The sequence below is a fragment of the Mauremys mutica genome, chromosome 5 (assembly GCF_020497125.1).
Source record: "Mauremys mutica isolate MM-2020 ecotype Southern chromosome 5, ASM2049712v1, whole genome shotgun sequence".
Lineage (NCBI taxonomy): Eukaryota > Metazoa > Chordata > Testudines > Geoemydidae > Mauremys > Mauremys mutica.
In genome coordinates, this window is record NC_059076.1 from 121,037,256 (window position 1) to 121,051,630 (window position 14,375).

Consider the following 14,375-nt stretch of genomic DNA (forward strand, 5'->3'; position numbering starts at 1 on the left):
GGAAGTGTCAATTTTACTTATTTTTGCAAAAGTTCACAAATTTTCTAGTAAATTATTTAACGGCTGATTTTCACATTTGTTTCCATCAACATCCCCAAAAACAACAGTGGGTAGGTATTCTGGCATTTTAAGTAACACATTAGTGCTTCAATAATGGCAGATGAAATATATTAGCAAGGGTTGTAAAAACCATTAGAACTGTGTGCAAACAATTCATTGGAAAGGATGTAGGTAGGGAAAGGGGACTTGCCTATTGGCAGACTCTTATAGCACTTTTCATCTGTAGCTCTCAAAGTGCTTGAGAAAGGAGCTAAATATTGTTATCTCCATTTTATAGATGGGGAAACTGAGACAGAGAGGTGGAGTGACTTGTCCTAGGTTATCTTGCAGGCCAGGGGCAGAGCCAAGAATAAAATACAAATGTCATAAATCCCAGTCCACTGTACTTTCTACTGAGCCACTTTGCCTCCCTAAAATTTTAAAGTTGTAAAGTGCTTTTATCTAGACATCACATATAAAATCATTAACTCTGACACTTTCAATACTTAGTTTGAACTCATTCATTCAGAACATTTAGAATGTTTAATCATAACAATTAGCATTTGATATTGTATCTAAGGACTTAAGGAATGTTTTGGTTTTAGTGCATGTGGCATTTCTTCATGGCATCCTCCTGTGTTCACTGTAATAGGATTCAGGAATTTGGAGCAGCGGGGTAGAGGTTACATTTTTTTCAAGTAACTGTTTTTGTGTTCCTTTTATTTGACAACTTGTTTATGACCTGGGAAAACATCAGCTCCAATGTAACATCTGGTTTAGAGTGAAGTTCTGATTTTTTTTTTAATTCTACAGCTGTGCTGACTGAAAGTGACCAAATGTCTCGCCCAAAGGTCAGACAGAATCAGTGGATGAAGCAGGCGTAGAAATAAATTATGGTTCTTTTAAAAACAGTAACATGCTATGGCTGTCATAAAAGATTGTAAAAAAGTAACTGTTCAAAGTTAGTCGTGTTTCTACGTTTTCTCTATTTGTGCAGGGAATCTGGCTGCAGATTGCTCAGAATTTGGAGACACTGACATTATAAAGTTGATCCAATTTCACTCCACCAGATGTATATAAAATAATATCCAGACTAATGATAGCTTTACCAAGTGGTTTAGGCTATACCTTACAGAATATACCATGGCACGGAGGAGTAACCTTGGAACTTCTGCTGCTTTGCTTGTCAGAAGTTTGACATATGTAGGTGAGGTTAAGTAGTCAGTATATTTAGCTAAGATAGGGAGATACAAAACACTGACTGTACTTTCTAATGACATACATCTCTGATAAGTGTGGATGGATAAAAATGGGGCTGGTGGAAGACAGAGGGAGGAAGAATAGATGTCAAAAACAGAGGCCCAGAATGACTGAGTGGGTGAAGAGCACTCATTTTTCTGACCACCTCTGCTCCTTCATAACATTCTTTTGTTGAGAAAGTAGCATGAAAGACAGCACAGACTCTTACACTGGGCATGTCGAATCCAAAGAACTGAGTATCATAGATCATTTGTATATACAAACACACCTATAAGCACCATACCATGATGTCACTATTGTTACTGTGTAATGGCTTGAGCCTACAAACATGAACAGCCTTACTCAGGCGAGTAGCCCCAATGACCATGCGACTACTCGCAGAACTTGGGATCAGGCCATAGAACAAGTAATTTGTTACTGATTTAATACAATGCAAATTCATTTTTTTTTCTTAGTGAATCAGCATTTTGCTATAGCTCTTAGTTTTTAAATGAATGTGTTCTATTGTGTTTTCTATGCCAAATGTAAAAAGACAAGCCATCCAAAAATGTTTTCCTCATTGTTTTAATAGCAGCTTAAACCCTCCTGGAAAACAAATGCTTTGCAATCAAAGATGCAAACCCTTACCTTCCATTAAAGTAAACATTTTAAGTTGTAATAATATTACTTATGCTCCCAATAAAGTCAATCAAACTATTCAAATGACTAAAGAATTGAAAGATCAGGCTCAAATTTTGCAGGTGTATCACATATGTTTTGTGTTTCTCTTGCCAATTTCTTAACTATTAAAGACATTTGCATGCAACACGTTTTTGAGAGCTCCTTAGAATTCATGTGCCATTAATACAGTATTCCCTGCATGAATCATCATTTTCTGCAACATCAGAGTTGGTTTCTGTGTGAACAACCCCATTTCTATGATCAGAAAGGAACAGGTGAAGTCTTGGAAAAACAAAATCTTCCTGTCATATAAACACATTTAGCAATGAAAATCCAGGTAAGAAAATCAGAGAAAATAACTAATACACCATGCAAGTGGAATTGCTGTTAATAAAACTATTATATTTCAAAATAGTGTATGTGCTCCGTATACTGAATATCCACACACACATATAATATAGAATATTTCAAAAGTTGCTCATGGGGGTAAGTAGCTATTTAGGGGCTTGATCTAAAGACTATTGAAGTTGATGGAAAGAGTCCCTTTGACTTCAGTCAGCTATGGATCTGGCTTTATGGCATTAAGCTTGCAAAGATTTATGCACAGAGGGACTTTATGCCATGAATAGTCCTGTTGAAGTCAAAGGCTACACATGGCATAAAGTTACTAATGTGATTCACTCTTTGCAGGATCAGACCCTAAAAAGTTGAGTTGACTACAATGTTTAAATACTTGAAAAGAGAATCAGAAAAGATGTGACTACAAATCTATCCAGCACAGCTCTGCCTGGGACATTGAGGTTTACCGACTGTTTGTACATGTGCGTAATCTTGAAGCTACAACTTGGTATATAATTACTTTAAATGTTTGAGGAATAAGGCCAAGTGAGAGAAGAACTAGAGTCTTTTTTTTTGTATTGCTGTCATAAGAGCCTTCAAGCAGCCTATGACTGTATATTTTAATAAGGGCAGCCCATTGCAAGCTATCAACTGGAAACACAAACTCTAAGTCTAGGGGCACATTCCTTTTTTTTTTTTTGGACTGTTTTTGTTTAGTCTGAGACTGTTTTAAAACATTTGCTTTGAGCTCTTGTGGGGAGAAGGGAAAATATTATTTAGTGACCAAAAGGAAAATATTATTTAGTGACCAAAAGGACATTTAGAATTTGATACTTTATTGTTCTAGTACAGAACATCTAAGGGGAAAGAGACATTTTGATGATTTCTTATTGCTTTTATTGCTTGCGAAAGAAGATCAGGCAGAAAGGCAAAGTGAAGCTCTCTCCTTCTGAAGCTAGCTAGGCAGCAAACTGTCCTCAGCTGGAAGGTATCTTTCAATCCAGCTCCATCCTGCCTTTGTTAACGCAGCTAAAGATTGAGAAAGCCCATTTCAGTGTTTGTTATAAGAACATAAGAATGGCCATATTGGGTCAGACTAATGATTCACATAGTCCAGTATCCTGTCTTTTGATAGTGGCTGGTTCCAGATGTTTCAGAGGGAATGAACAGAATAGGGAAACTACTGAGTGATCGATCCCCTGTTTTCCAATCCCAGCTTTCGGCAGAACATGGGGTTGTGTCCCTGACATCTCAGCTAATAGCCATTGCTGGACCTATCTTCCATGAACGTATCTAATTCTTTTTTGAACCCACTTATACTTCTGGCCTTCACAACATCCTCTGGCAAGGAGTTCCACAGGTTGACTGTGTGTTGTGTGTAGAAATACTTCCTTGTGTTTGTTTTAAACCTGCTGCCTATTTATTTCATTGGGTGACTCCTGGTTCTTGTGTTATGTGAAGCAGTAAATTACACTTCCTTATTCACTTTCTCCACACCACTCATCATTTTAAAGACTTCTATCATATTGCCCCTTAGTCATCTGTTTTCTAAGTTGAACAGTCCCAGTGTTTATAATCTCTCCTCATATGGATGCTGTTCCATACCCCTCATCATTTTTGTTGCCCTCCTCTGTACTTTTTCTAATTCTTTTCTAGTATATCTTTTTTGAGATGGGTCGACCAGAACCGCACGCAGTATTCAAGATGTGGGCGTACCATGGATTTATTTAGTGGCATTATGATATTTGCTGCTCATCATGCTGTTTTCATTTGTGCATGTTAGACATCCATCATAATAATATGTTGCCCGAAACATGACATAGTCTTATACTAACCAAGACTTTATGGTCAATGCACAGCTATGCAACTTAATCTTAATTCATCAGAAAAGCTGCCTGGGATCCTATGGTTCCAGCAGATGTTTCTGTTTTTTAAGCAGACATATAATCTTTTTATTTCTTTTTCATTTCTTTCCATGAGCAAATCCAAGCACAATAGGGACAATGCTTTCCTCCAGTGATCATTTGTCAGGTTGCAGTCCTCTATAAGCCTTAATAATATAGCTAAACACACAAATCTCTTCAATTTTAGACTTTAAATTAATTCTGAACCTGAATTTTTTTAAAAATTAGAAGACCACAAATTCCTACTAAGCACAAAATGGCCTATTTTAATATAACATATTACCCCCAGAAAGGTAATGAGCCTCATCTTGCTCTCACTCTTATTAATAGGCCATATAAATTGGTGTATTTCCATTGACTTCAAAAGGGCTATGGCCATTTGCTCCGAGTGGAGGATCTGGCTCACTGCCTCCACACTGGTTTAACTATTGACTTCAGCTGAGTTTTCCAGATTTACATGAGGGTTAGTGAGATCAGAATCAAGCCCATCATCTCTGCAGTTCAGCAAATCCACAAGTTATTATAGACTTCAGAATCTAAGATAGTAATAAGATGATAACCATGACACCTACATTTTCAGTGACATAAGGTTTAACCCCACAACTCCCAGTGATGTCAAAGAGGATTTTAATGATACCTGTATGTGGTTAAATCCCATAAAACTGAAAACTTAGGGCCAGATTTTTAAAAAAGATCTAACAGTGAATTACTCCCACTGAGGCATCTAAACAGAGGGGCAGGATTTTGTGTTCTCCGTGGCAGCTGCTGAGTGCTGAACCCTTGTGAAAATCTATTCACTTAATTTAGATGTCTAATTAGGAGCTAAACTGTTTGGAGAGTCTGGCCCCATGAGCACTTTTGGAAATCTTGTAGACAACTACAGATTCAGACAGTCCAGAAACAGTTCTGTCCAAAGTGCAATACTATGCAATGCCCTTATTTTGATTAACAAATGTATTTGAGCATAAGCTTTTGTGGGCTACTGGGGACCTCACGCAGGCAAGCCGCCGAAGGCAGCCTGCCTGCCATGCTTGGGGCGGCAAAATACCTAGAGCCGCCCCAAGCACGGCAGGCAGGCTGCCTTCCGCGGCTTGCCTGTGGGAGGTCCCCGGTCCCACGGATTCGGCGGCACGCCTGCGGGAGGTCTGCCAAAACCACGGGACCAGCGGACCTTCCGCAGGCAAGCCGCCAAAGGCAGCCTGCCTGCCACCCTCGTGGTGACCGGCAGAGAGCCCCCCGTGGCTTGCCGCCCCAGGCACGCGCTTGGCGTGCTGGTGCCTGGAGCCACCCCTGAGCCCACTTCATCAGATGCACAGAATGGAACATATAGTGAGGAGATATATATACATACAGAGAATATGAAAAGGTGGGAGTTGCCCACTCTAAGAGGCTAATTAATTCAGATGAGCTATTAGCAGCAGGAGGAAAAAAAACCTTTGTAGTGATAATCAAGATAGCCCATTTGAGACAGTTTGACAAGAAGGTGTGAGGATACTTAACATGGGGAAATAGATTCAATGTGTGTAATAGCTCATGTATCCTCAAGTTTATTTTGGTGAGTCTGAGGGATGATCTGGGATGAATGGATAGTTATAACATAGACAAAAAGGATGTTATCAAGGTGCCTTCAGAAAAAAAATGCAGCATGTCTCAGTACATCAGTGGGTGAACTCATACCAAGGTATACTAGACTACAGCTCTTACCTTTACAGTCCACCAAATGTCTAGAGCTGTGTGTAGTTTGACAGAGTTTGTAAAAACTTAGACGCATGTGGTGTCCCCACAATATATTTTTTTTTGTCTTTATTATAAAGCTGTCATACTGATATGGGACTTCTGACTGTTCAAAAAGTAACATTGATGTAGTTTCAAAAGTTCTCAGCACCCACAATTAGGACAAGATTTTCCAGAGAGTTCACTTCCTATGTAGACTCCTAAATTAAGTGTCCAGTTCTTCAAATGTGTTCAGCTCCCATTGAGAACAATCCAGTTTACTGCTCCTGGGTATCAGATTGGTAGCTCTTCATAGAACCTCTCTCCTAAAATGAACTAAGTCTATTTATTCTGTATCCTGTACCCTCTTTACTCTGGGTTTCCCCTTCCTCCATTTTAGACTTAATAGAAATAAGTGGAAACGGGGAGTGAGATATTGGGTATGTCTACACTGCAATTAAACACCTGCGGCTGGCCCATGTGAGCTGACTTAGGCTCACAGGGCTTGTGCTGTGGGACAGGAAAACTGTGGTGTAGACATTTGGGTGTGGACTGGAGCCTGGGCTCTGGGACTCCTCCCTCTTGTGGGGTCCCAGAGCTTGGGCTCCAGTCTGAGCCCAAATGTCTACACTGCAATTTTATAACCCCACAGCTTAAGCCCCATGAGCCCAAGTCAGCTGACACAGGCCAGCCACAGGTGTTTAATTGCAGTGCAGACATATCCAATATCTCACTGCCCAGTTCCACTTCTTTCTGCCACGCACCCTCTCTCTCTCTCTCCTTTTATTTTACTTAAGAGACAAAAATATAAACTCACCATCAGTTGTTGAAGGCTCTAATGTTAATAACTTACTTTTTGGAATCTGTTGTTCCAGCTGGTCCAAATCAAACCCTCTCAGTACGTGAGCTGCGTATATGTACTGTGTTCTAGGCATCCAGGGCCTGGAGGCAGTCTTCTGCTGCTAATTAATATAAAACATTTCTACAAAGTTATAAATTTTGCTTCTCCAGCCAGTCACAAGGGAGTCACTAGAGTCAGGCTCTGAATCACCCTCATGGCTGAGTATACTGTCTGCAGTGCTTCTGATATTTGCTGGCCCAGGGAAAGAGGGACAAAGTTGTCTCCAAGCTAGGCGGTGCTCATTGGTACAGGACTGCCCCACCTCGTTTTGTCAGCCCCCCCTTCTCTGTTTGTGTGACTCTCCCCCTGTTACCCCCCAGCGTCGTCTTCTTCCCTTCCTCTCCTACCATATTTTCCTTCCTCCTCTTCAGTTTATCTTTCCCTCCTCCCCTAGATCAGTGGTGCACAAACTTTTCCAGTTGTGCCCCCACTTAACATGCACGGGATTTGTCATAACCCTCTCCCCTCCAGTACTTCTAATTGGAAACTGTTTGTTTGTTTGTTTGTTTGTTTTTGCAAGTTGGCAGAATGAAAAAATAATTTTTATTACTAAATTTATAAGACCAGCTAAAAGTTATTAGGAAGTAGTAAACACAGCGTATTACGAACTGCAAATGTAGATTTAAAAAAAAATTCAAATGAAAACAAATTAACCACTTGTGGACTATTTGTTAATATCACTTCTCACAGCAGACTTACTAGCACCCCATTCCCACCCTTACTTCTCCGCTGCTGCAGGCAGCAGCATGGCTTTCAGAGCTGGGTGGCTCTGAAGGCAGTGCCGCAACCAGCAGCAGTAGCAGTGCAGAAGCAAGGGTGGGAATGGGGCGCTAGTAAGTCTGCTGTGAGAAGTGATATTAATGAAGTTTCTTCCTGCCCTCCAAGAAAACCTCTTGTGCTCCCCACCCCCGTGGGGGGCACACTCCCCAACTGGTGCACCACTGCCACAGATCACACCTGGAAAGCTGCTGCCACTCATAATGCTTCCTTAGTGGTCCAGCAGGAGCAGCCATGTGTAACGGATCCATTGTTTGCGAGACTCACTCTCTTGCTGTGGCTGCTGATTCTGGTGGACTAGGGAAATGCTGCAGACAGGATCCTAGGTGCAGACACAAAGGGTAAATTGGTGCAGTTCTATTGTTTTAAATGGAGCTATGCTGATTTCATCAGCAGAGATCTGGCCTACAGGGCCACATTTATCATTAGATTACTCTAGTTTTGTGGCAGTTCACATCAACTGAGGTTCTGGCCCTCAGGCTTTCAGAGAACCTATAGGAAGACGTGATAATAATATTATGTCATGTCAGGGCATGTACTGAACTTGTATGTAAGTATTTAAACTCTTATAAGTAGATTTCATTGGAACAAGATGTACTACAGAGTCAAGCAAATTGCCTGTGATTTGAAAGTCAAATGAATCCCATGTAGCAGACGTAAAATAAACAGCACTGTACACTGCTTATAGCTGATTGACCTACGTGATCCCTGTTTGCCGAATCCCCTTCGAACAAGGTACTGGAGCAAGTGTATACGGTTAGTTAGAGAGATTGTTCAGAGTGCGTGAGAATGAACATAGAAATAAAAGGCTGCATCTAACTCTGCCAAGTCATTCCATCTATTTACACAATATCATATACATTTAGCTTGCTGAATGTAAGTGTGGTTTCCACTAAAAAGCAAATCCTGCTCCAACAAAAGAAAAACCACAGCTGATTGTTACTACGATGGGAGTTCTATGGAGAAATGCCCAGTTGTCTTTCAGTTGGCTTAATCTGTGAGAGCTTTTGTTCCTTGGAACACTTCGCTGGTATTTGTGTTACAATTGTATCCACTCCATACTGAACTCAGATTGCACTAAAAATCCAAGTCATTTTACCCAAGCCATCAGGAGTGAGCTGAGCTGGAGTATGTAGCCCAATGAGATCTCCTTGTTCTTGTGTCACAAGAAAGAAAGAGCAGATGCTCCCGATCTACCAGCTCTCTACCATTCCTTATTTTATCATGTTACCTCTTCTTTCTAAGGTAAATAGTCCCAGCCCACTTAGTCTCTCTTCACATTAAAGCCTTTCCATGTCCCCCATCTTTTCCATCACTCTTTTCTGAATCCCCTCTAATTCTGCCCTAGACTTTTTGAGGAGGGGTGACCAGCCCTGCACCCAGACACTCAGGCGCAAGTGCCACCAATTTATATAATGGCACTAAAACAGCTTCCATTTTATTTTCCATCCCCTTCCCTATACATCCTAACATCCTGTTTGTTTTTCTGGCTGCAGGCTGCACTGTGAGTCCAGGCCTTCATTGAGCTGGCAACAGGAGCTCCCTTTCCTAAGTCGATATAGTTAATTAAAAACCCTGTAAGATGTATGAATGGTTTCATTGTTTCCTCCAGTGGTGCATTATTTTGTGTTTGTCAACAATGAACTTCATTAGCCATTCACCTACCTTGTTTAGATCCCCAAGATGTATCCTAGTCTTCTCTCTGGACTTCAGTAAACTAAATAACTTGGTGTCATCTGAAAATTTTGCTACTTCACTACTCACCCGCCTTTCCAGTTCATTAACACACTAGACTTGATAACTGAGGCATACTAGACTTGATAACTGAGGCATACTAGACTTGATAACTGAGGCACCCCATTGTTCACATTTTGCCATGCTGAAAATTGTCCATTCAGTCATCTCTTTGTTTTCTGTCTCTTAGACATTTTTTGATCTGTGACAATACTTCGACTCTCACCCAACGACTACTTAGCTTCTTTAGTTCCTTCTAATGAGAGACCTTGTCAAAGGCCTTTTGGAAGTCCAAATAAATTATGTCAACTTGTTCTCTTTTATGCACTAGTTTATTGACACATTCAAAGACTTCTAATAGATTAGTGAGACATGATGTCCTTTTGCAAAGCCCTTACTGGTTAGACCATATCATATCATGATCTTCCAGTTGTCTTATTATTCTCTTTCTAAAGATTATTTCAATGAATTTATCAGGCACAGATATAAGGCTAACTGGGCTGTAATTCTCTGGATCACCTCTAGAGCTCACCTTTAAACTTTGGTGCCCAAGATAATCTTTGAACTAAGAACCAGGTAGAATATCAAAATATAGGAAAATGTTTTAAATTATTACTGATTCCTTCTCCCATCCCTCTTCCCCCAGCCCCATGTCTCTTCTTCCTCTTCCTCCTCTGTCAGCCTCTCTATTTTTCCTTTGTTTCTGACTCCCTTCCCCCCCGCAGCCTTTTAGTCTCCCTACTCTTATTCTCAGTCTCCTTCTGGGTCTGTCTCCTTCTTTAAAAGTTAGGTAAGCTGCTGCAGAAAGAAAACAATGTAGATTATGCACAGAAGTGCTTTATCTGTGCCTCTTGCTTGTTACATTGACTAGGCTAAGAAAAGTCTAATACATTTCAGTAGACTCGTCCATTCATATAGCATTTTTCCCTGAAGCACTACATAAACTGAGCATATTATGGTGCCAATTCAACCTTGAGCCTGAGCTGAGTTCAGTGCAGGGACTGAGGAGGAGGCATAAAAGATCAGGCCTAAACAGAATGGGCCTTACTTCTGTTCTAACAGTGAGAGAATAGGCTGTGTTCCCTTCTCATTCAATCCACATCCTGCAAGTCTCCCTTAGGTACCAGGCGTGATGGAATAAGTTTTATGATGTGTAGTGAGTCCATCAACATCTTCCCTTAATGCATGGAACTACAGCCATTGCACCAGATCTGAACTAACCTAGAGATGAAAAGTGCTATGTCTCATTACAAATCCTCTGAGCAATCCGGTACTCTAAGAGTTTATTTTAAATCACCAGACTGTGTACATATGACTACAATTGAGGTAGCCGAAGATATAAAAGAAAGCTGCGATTGATCTTCTGACAATGTTCTAAAACAAGATTAACTCTTTATTGGTTTAAGCACAAAGTTTACATCTACCCTGAAATGACTATACTGTGTTCCAGCGGGGAATGCCTTATTGTACTGATTTCTTTGATCTGTTTAGTCTCCACCATGATTTTGCTGGGTGGGAAACTAGTCACAATTTTGGTTACAGGTGTGAAGTGTGATCTCCTGCTGTTCTGTGAGGAAAATCAGCTCAAACTTTATTCCTATGCTCATGCATATTCCTGCTGATTTAGATCCTGAACCTCCAATGGGATTCATTTGCGTGGAATGCCATTGAAGTCATTGGTACTCCCCGCCAGCATAAGGGTCTGTATAAGCACTTCCCTTTGCAGGACTGGAGTCTTAGTCATTATGGGAGTGTACAGTTAGAGTTGTTTACAAACAGCTTCTTTTATGCTAGGAAATTTCAGAAATGTACTATTTGCCATTGCAAAACATTTGCAACAGAGTTTATCATAAAAGTGCTGAGAAACAATTGTCCATGTCTTTTAAGCTTCCTGTAATTTCTCTGGGGCAAGACTATCTACTATTATGTTTGTACAGTGCTACAATGGGCCCCCGTTCTCCCTAGACACTACTGTAATAAACATGATCAATTAAATGTAACGGTACAGATGTTCCCAAACTTCAGTGTCAATAATAACACGGAAAGCCGGGTTGGTCGTGGTGTTTATCTCAGAGATATTCTTTCTTTTACAGAATTTCATATTTTATTCATGTTTCTTTTCATAATACTGTCAAACTTATTACTGAATTATAGTAACAGATCATAAGGATTCTGGTAGATCTGCTTTCAGTTGGTATTTTCACAGTGAGTTCACACATAAGCTTTTGGGGCAAGGACTGTCATTTATGGTACTTTAGTATAGTGCCTTGCACAGTGGGATCCTGACTTGGATAAGATCTCTAGGTGCTACTGCAATAGAAATTGTAAATAACAATTATGACTAGTTCTGAAAAAAAAAAACCCAGCCAGACAAGGCCATCACTAAACCTTGTGAATTCCAATTAATCTAGGAAGTTCTTAGCCAAATGACCTTGCCAGTTTCTCAGGCCAAAACAAAACACAAGCAATTTTTTAAAGTCTCTTAATGGCTTATTTGCCTTTCTCCTGTCTGGTTGGAAAATGTCCCCATGTGAACTATAGACAAATTTAACTCATCTGATTGGTACAAAGGATATTTTCTTATTAACATACCCAATTTTTTCTGCTAGTATAGGTCACCAACAGCCCAACAGCCCAAGATACAAGTTTAACTTCATTGCAGATGTGGTGGAAAAGATTGCGCCCGCAGTTGTACACATTGAACTTTTCCTGAGGTAACTTTTTTTGACTGTGTGTGTTCTAACTGCATTGTTTAGAAGCATGCGACACATGCTTGTTCTGCCTTTTGAAACCAAGCAGCCTAGTAGCAGACTAGCCTCTGACTGAAGCCTCTAACTGTTAACGTTTTCTTAGAAACCAGCAATGTCCTGTGGTCAGACAAAGATAAACAAAACCAAAGTCTTGCAGGAGTGTTTTTTCAAATGATGTCTCAACCTCCCTGGAGCAGTGATGCCCAGTGTTAATTCAGCTACGCTTGCATGTAGGAAGGAATCCTGGTATTAAGTGGTAGTGCAAATGGATAATAAATGATAGTATTAATAGTACCTAGCTACTTATACTGCTTAACATCTTCACAGTACTGTACATATGTTGACTATCCTCAGAACCTTTGGCTAGATGAAGTTATTATATAGAATAAAATGAAGCTATCTTACGTGTTTTTGAGATTCATTCAATCTTGATTTGGACAGAATGTAAAATACGAACCATTCCAGTAAAAAAAAATGTACATAAAAAGCTAAGCTAGAAAAAGGCTGCTTAAGGTGAGAGCTTAGAGAACCTCACTCTATTTACTTTATCCATGAGAAGGTTAAGAAGCAATTTGACCAGGAGCTGTAAGTACCTAATTGGGGAAAAGATATCTGATAGCAGAGGGCTCTTGAATCTATTTGACAAATGCATGATAAGAGCCAATGCATGGAAGCTGAAGCTCGATAAATTCAGATGAGAAGCACGGTGCAGTTTTTTAACAGGTAAGGGAATGAACCATTGGAACAACTTACCTGGGGATCTGGGGGTTTCTCCATCACTTGACATCTTAAATTAAGTTTGGATGTCTTTCCAAAAGATCTGCTGCAGCTCAAAGAGAAGTTACAGGCTTGATGCAGGAATCACTTGGTGAATTTCTATGATCTGTGGCATGTGGGAGGTCCGACTCAGTTATTCTGCCTGTAAAATCTATGAATCTATTAATAGTTTGCAAAAACTTTAAAACCCAAGACCTGTTTGCTCTCTCTGTGTATATATTATAACTCCGTTCTGCTTTCCAGAAAAGAAAACATTTGCCCCAGAGTCCTTGCAAAAACTCAGATTAGATTAACTCCTCATCCCTCAATGATGTGCTTTGTATTGGGCACTGATTGTGTCCCAGGGCTGGCTGCACTTCAGTGTTGCTGTATGTACCCTGGGCTTCAAATAATTTCACAGCCTGGACTACATCTTACCAGGGAGATTGATTCCTGGACCGGCTCCCCTCCCGTTTGCTATCACTGAAACCATCTCCCTTACTATTTGCATAAAACACCTATAGCAATGGCAGCAATTGCTGACAAGGACGAGTCATACTTAGAAAAAATCCTAATGTATTTGTAACTGTCTTCAGTGCAGTAAGTGTTTCTTCAGTTTTCTAAATCACACCATTTAGTTGTGCTTTTCATTTTTTCTCCCTTTTCTATCTCTTCTTTCCCCTTCTCAATCTCTGCCTTCCTCTGAACATGCTTTTGTGCCCCCTGCTCCACTCTCCTATCCATGAGTTCCTGCTGCCAGGTCCTCCTCTTTCCTGCACAAGTTGCCTCTCTGCCTGGGGCCTTTCTCCCTTGTTCCCTGGTTCCTCACTCCTACCAGAGGCGCCAGTGCCATTTGTAGTTCCCTCTGGTGTCTGGAAGCTCTTGTTTCCTGCTTTCATTCTCCTCTCACATAGCAGCAGTGATGAGTGGAGTCAGACGGGCCGATTCCTTTCCCTTTATTCCAGCTACCTTTACTGGCATCCAGGCACCTTCTTTGCAATGTAAATTACAGATACCTGTAAAAGTAGCTGAAAACAAAGATGCAAAAGGACCATGTGACCTTCCAGCTCTTTGCAAGCCTCTAGCAAAGTGCTCCATGGTCCCACATTTCAGAATCCCTGGCATGACATTCATTAGAGCTGGTCTAACAATGAACATAACATAAGAACATAAGAATGGCCGTACTGGGTCAGACCAAAGGTCCATCTAGCCCAGTATCCTGTCTACCGACAGTTGCCAATGCCAGGTTCCCCAGGTAGTGAACCTAACAGGTAATGATCAAGTGATTTCTCTCCTGCCATCCATCTCCACCCTCTGACAAACAAACAGAGTCTAGGGACACAATTTCTTACCCATCGTGGCTAACAGCCATTAATGGACTTAACCTCCATGAATTTGTCCAGTTCTCTTTTAAACGCTGTTATAGTCCTAGCCTTCACAACCTCCTCAGATAAGGAGTTCCACAAGTTGACTGTGTGCTGTGTGAAGAAGAACTTCCTTTTATTTGTTTTAAACCTGCTGCCTATTAATTTCATTTGGTGA

The 14,375-nt window shown here is 40.6% G+C and overlaps 1 protein-coding gene across 1 annotated transcript in view; it reads left to right on the top strand.

Annotated features, from left to right (window-relative positions):
• HTRA3 (HtrA serine peptidase 3) overlaps window positions 1–14,375 on the top strand; it is a 41,687-nt gene that overhangs the window by 2,202 nt on the left and 25,110 nt on the right. The window contains exon 2 of the mRNA XM_045019243.1: window positions 11,942–12,041. Within this exon, the coding sequence (XP_044875178.1) occupies window positions 11,942–12,041 (100 nt within the window). The remainder of the gene's footprint in view (window positions 1–11,941; window positions 12,042–14,375) is intronic.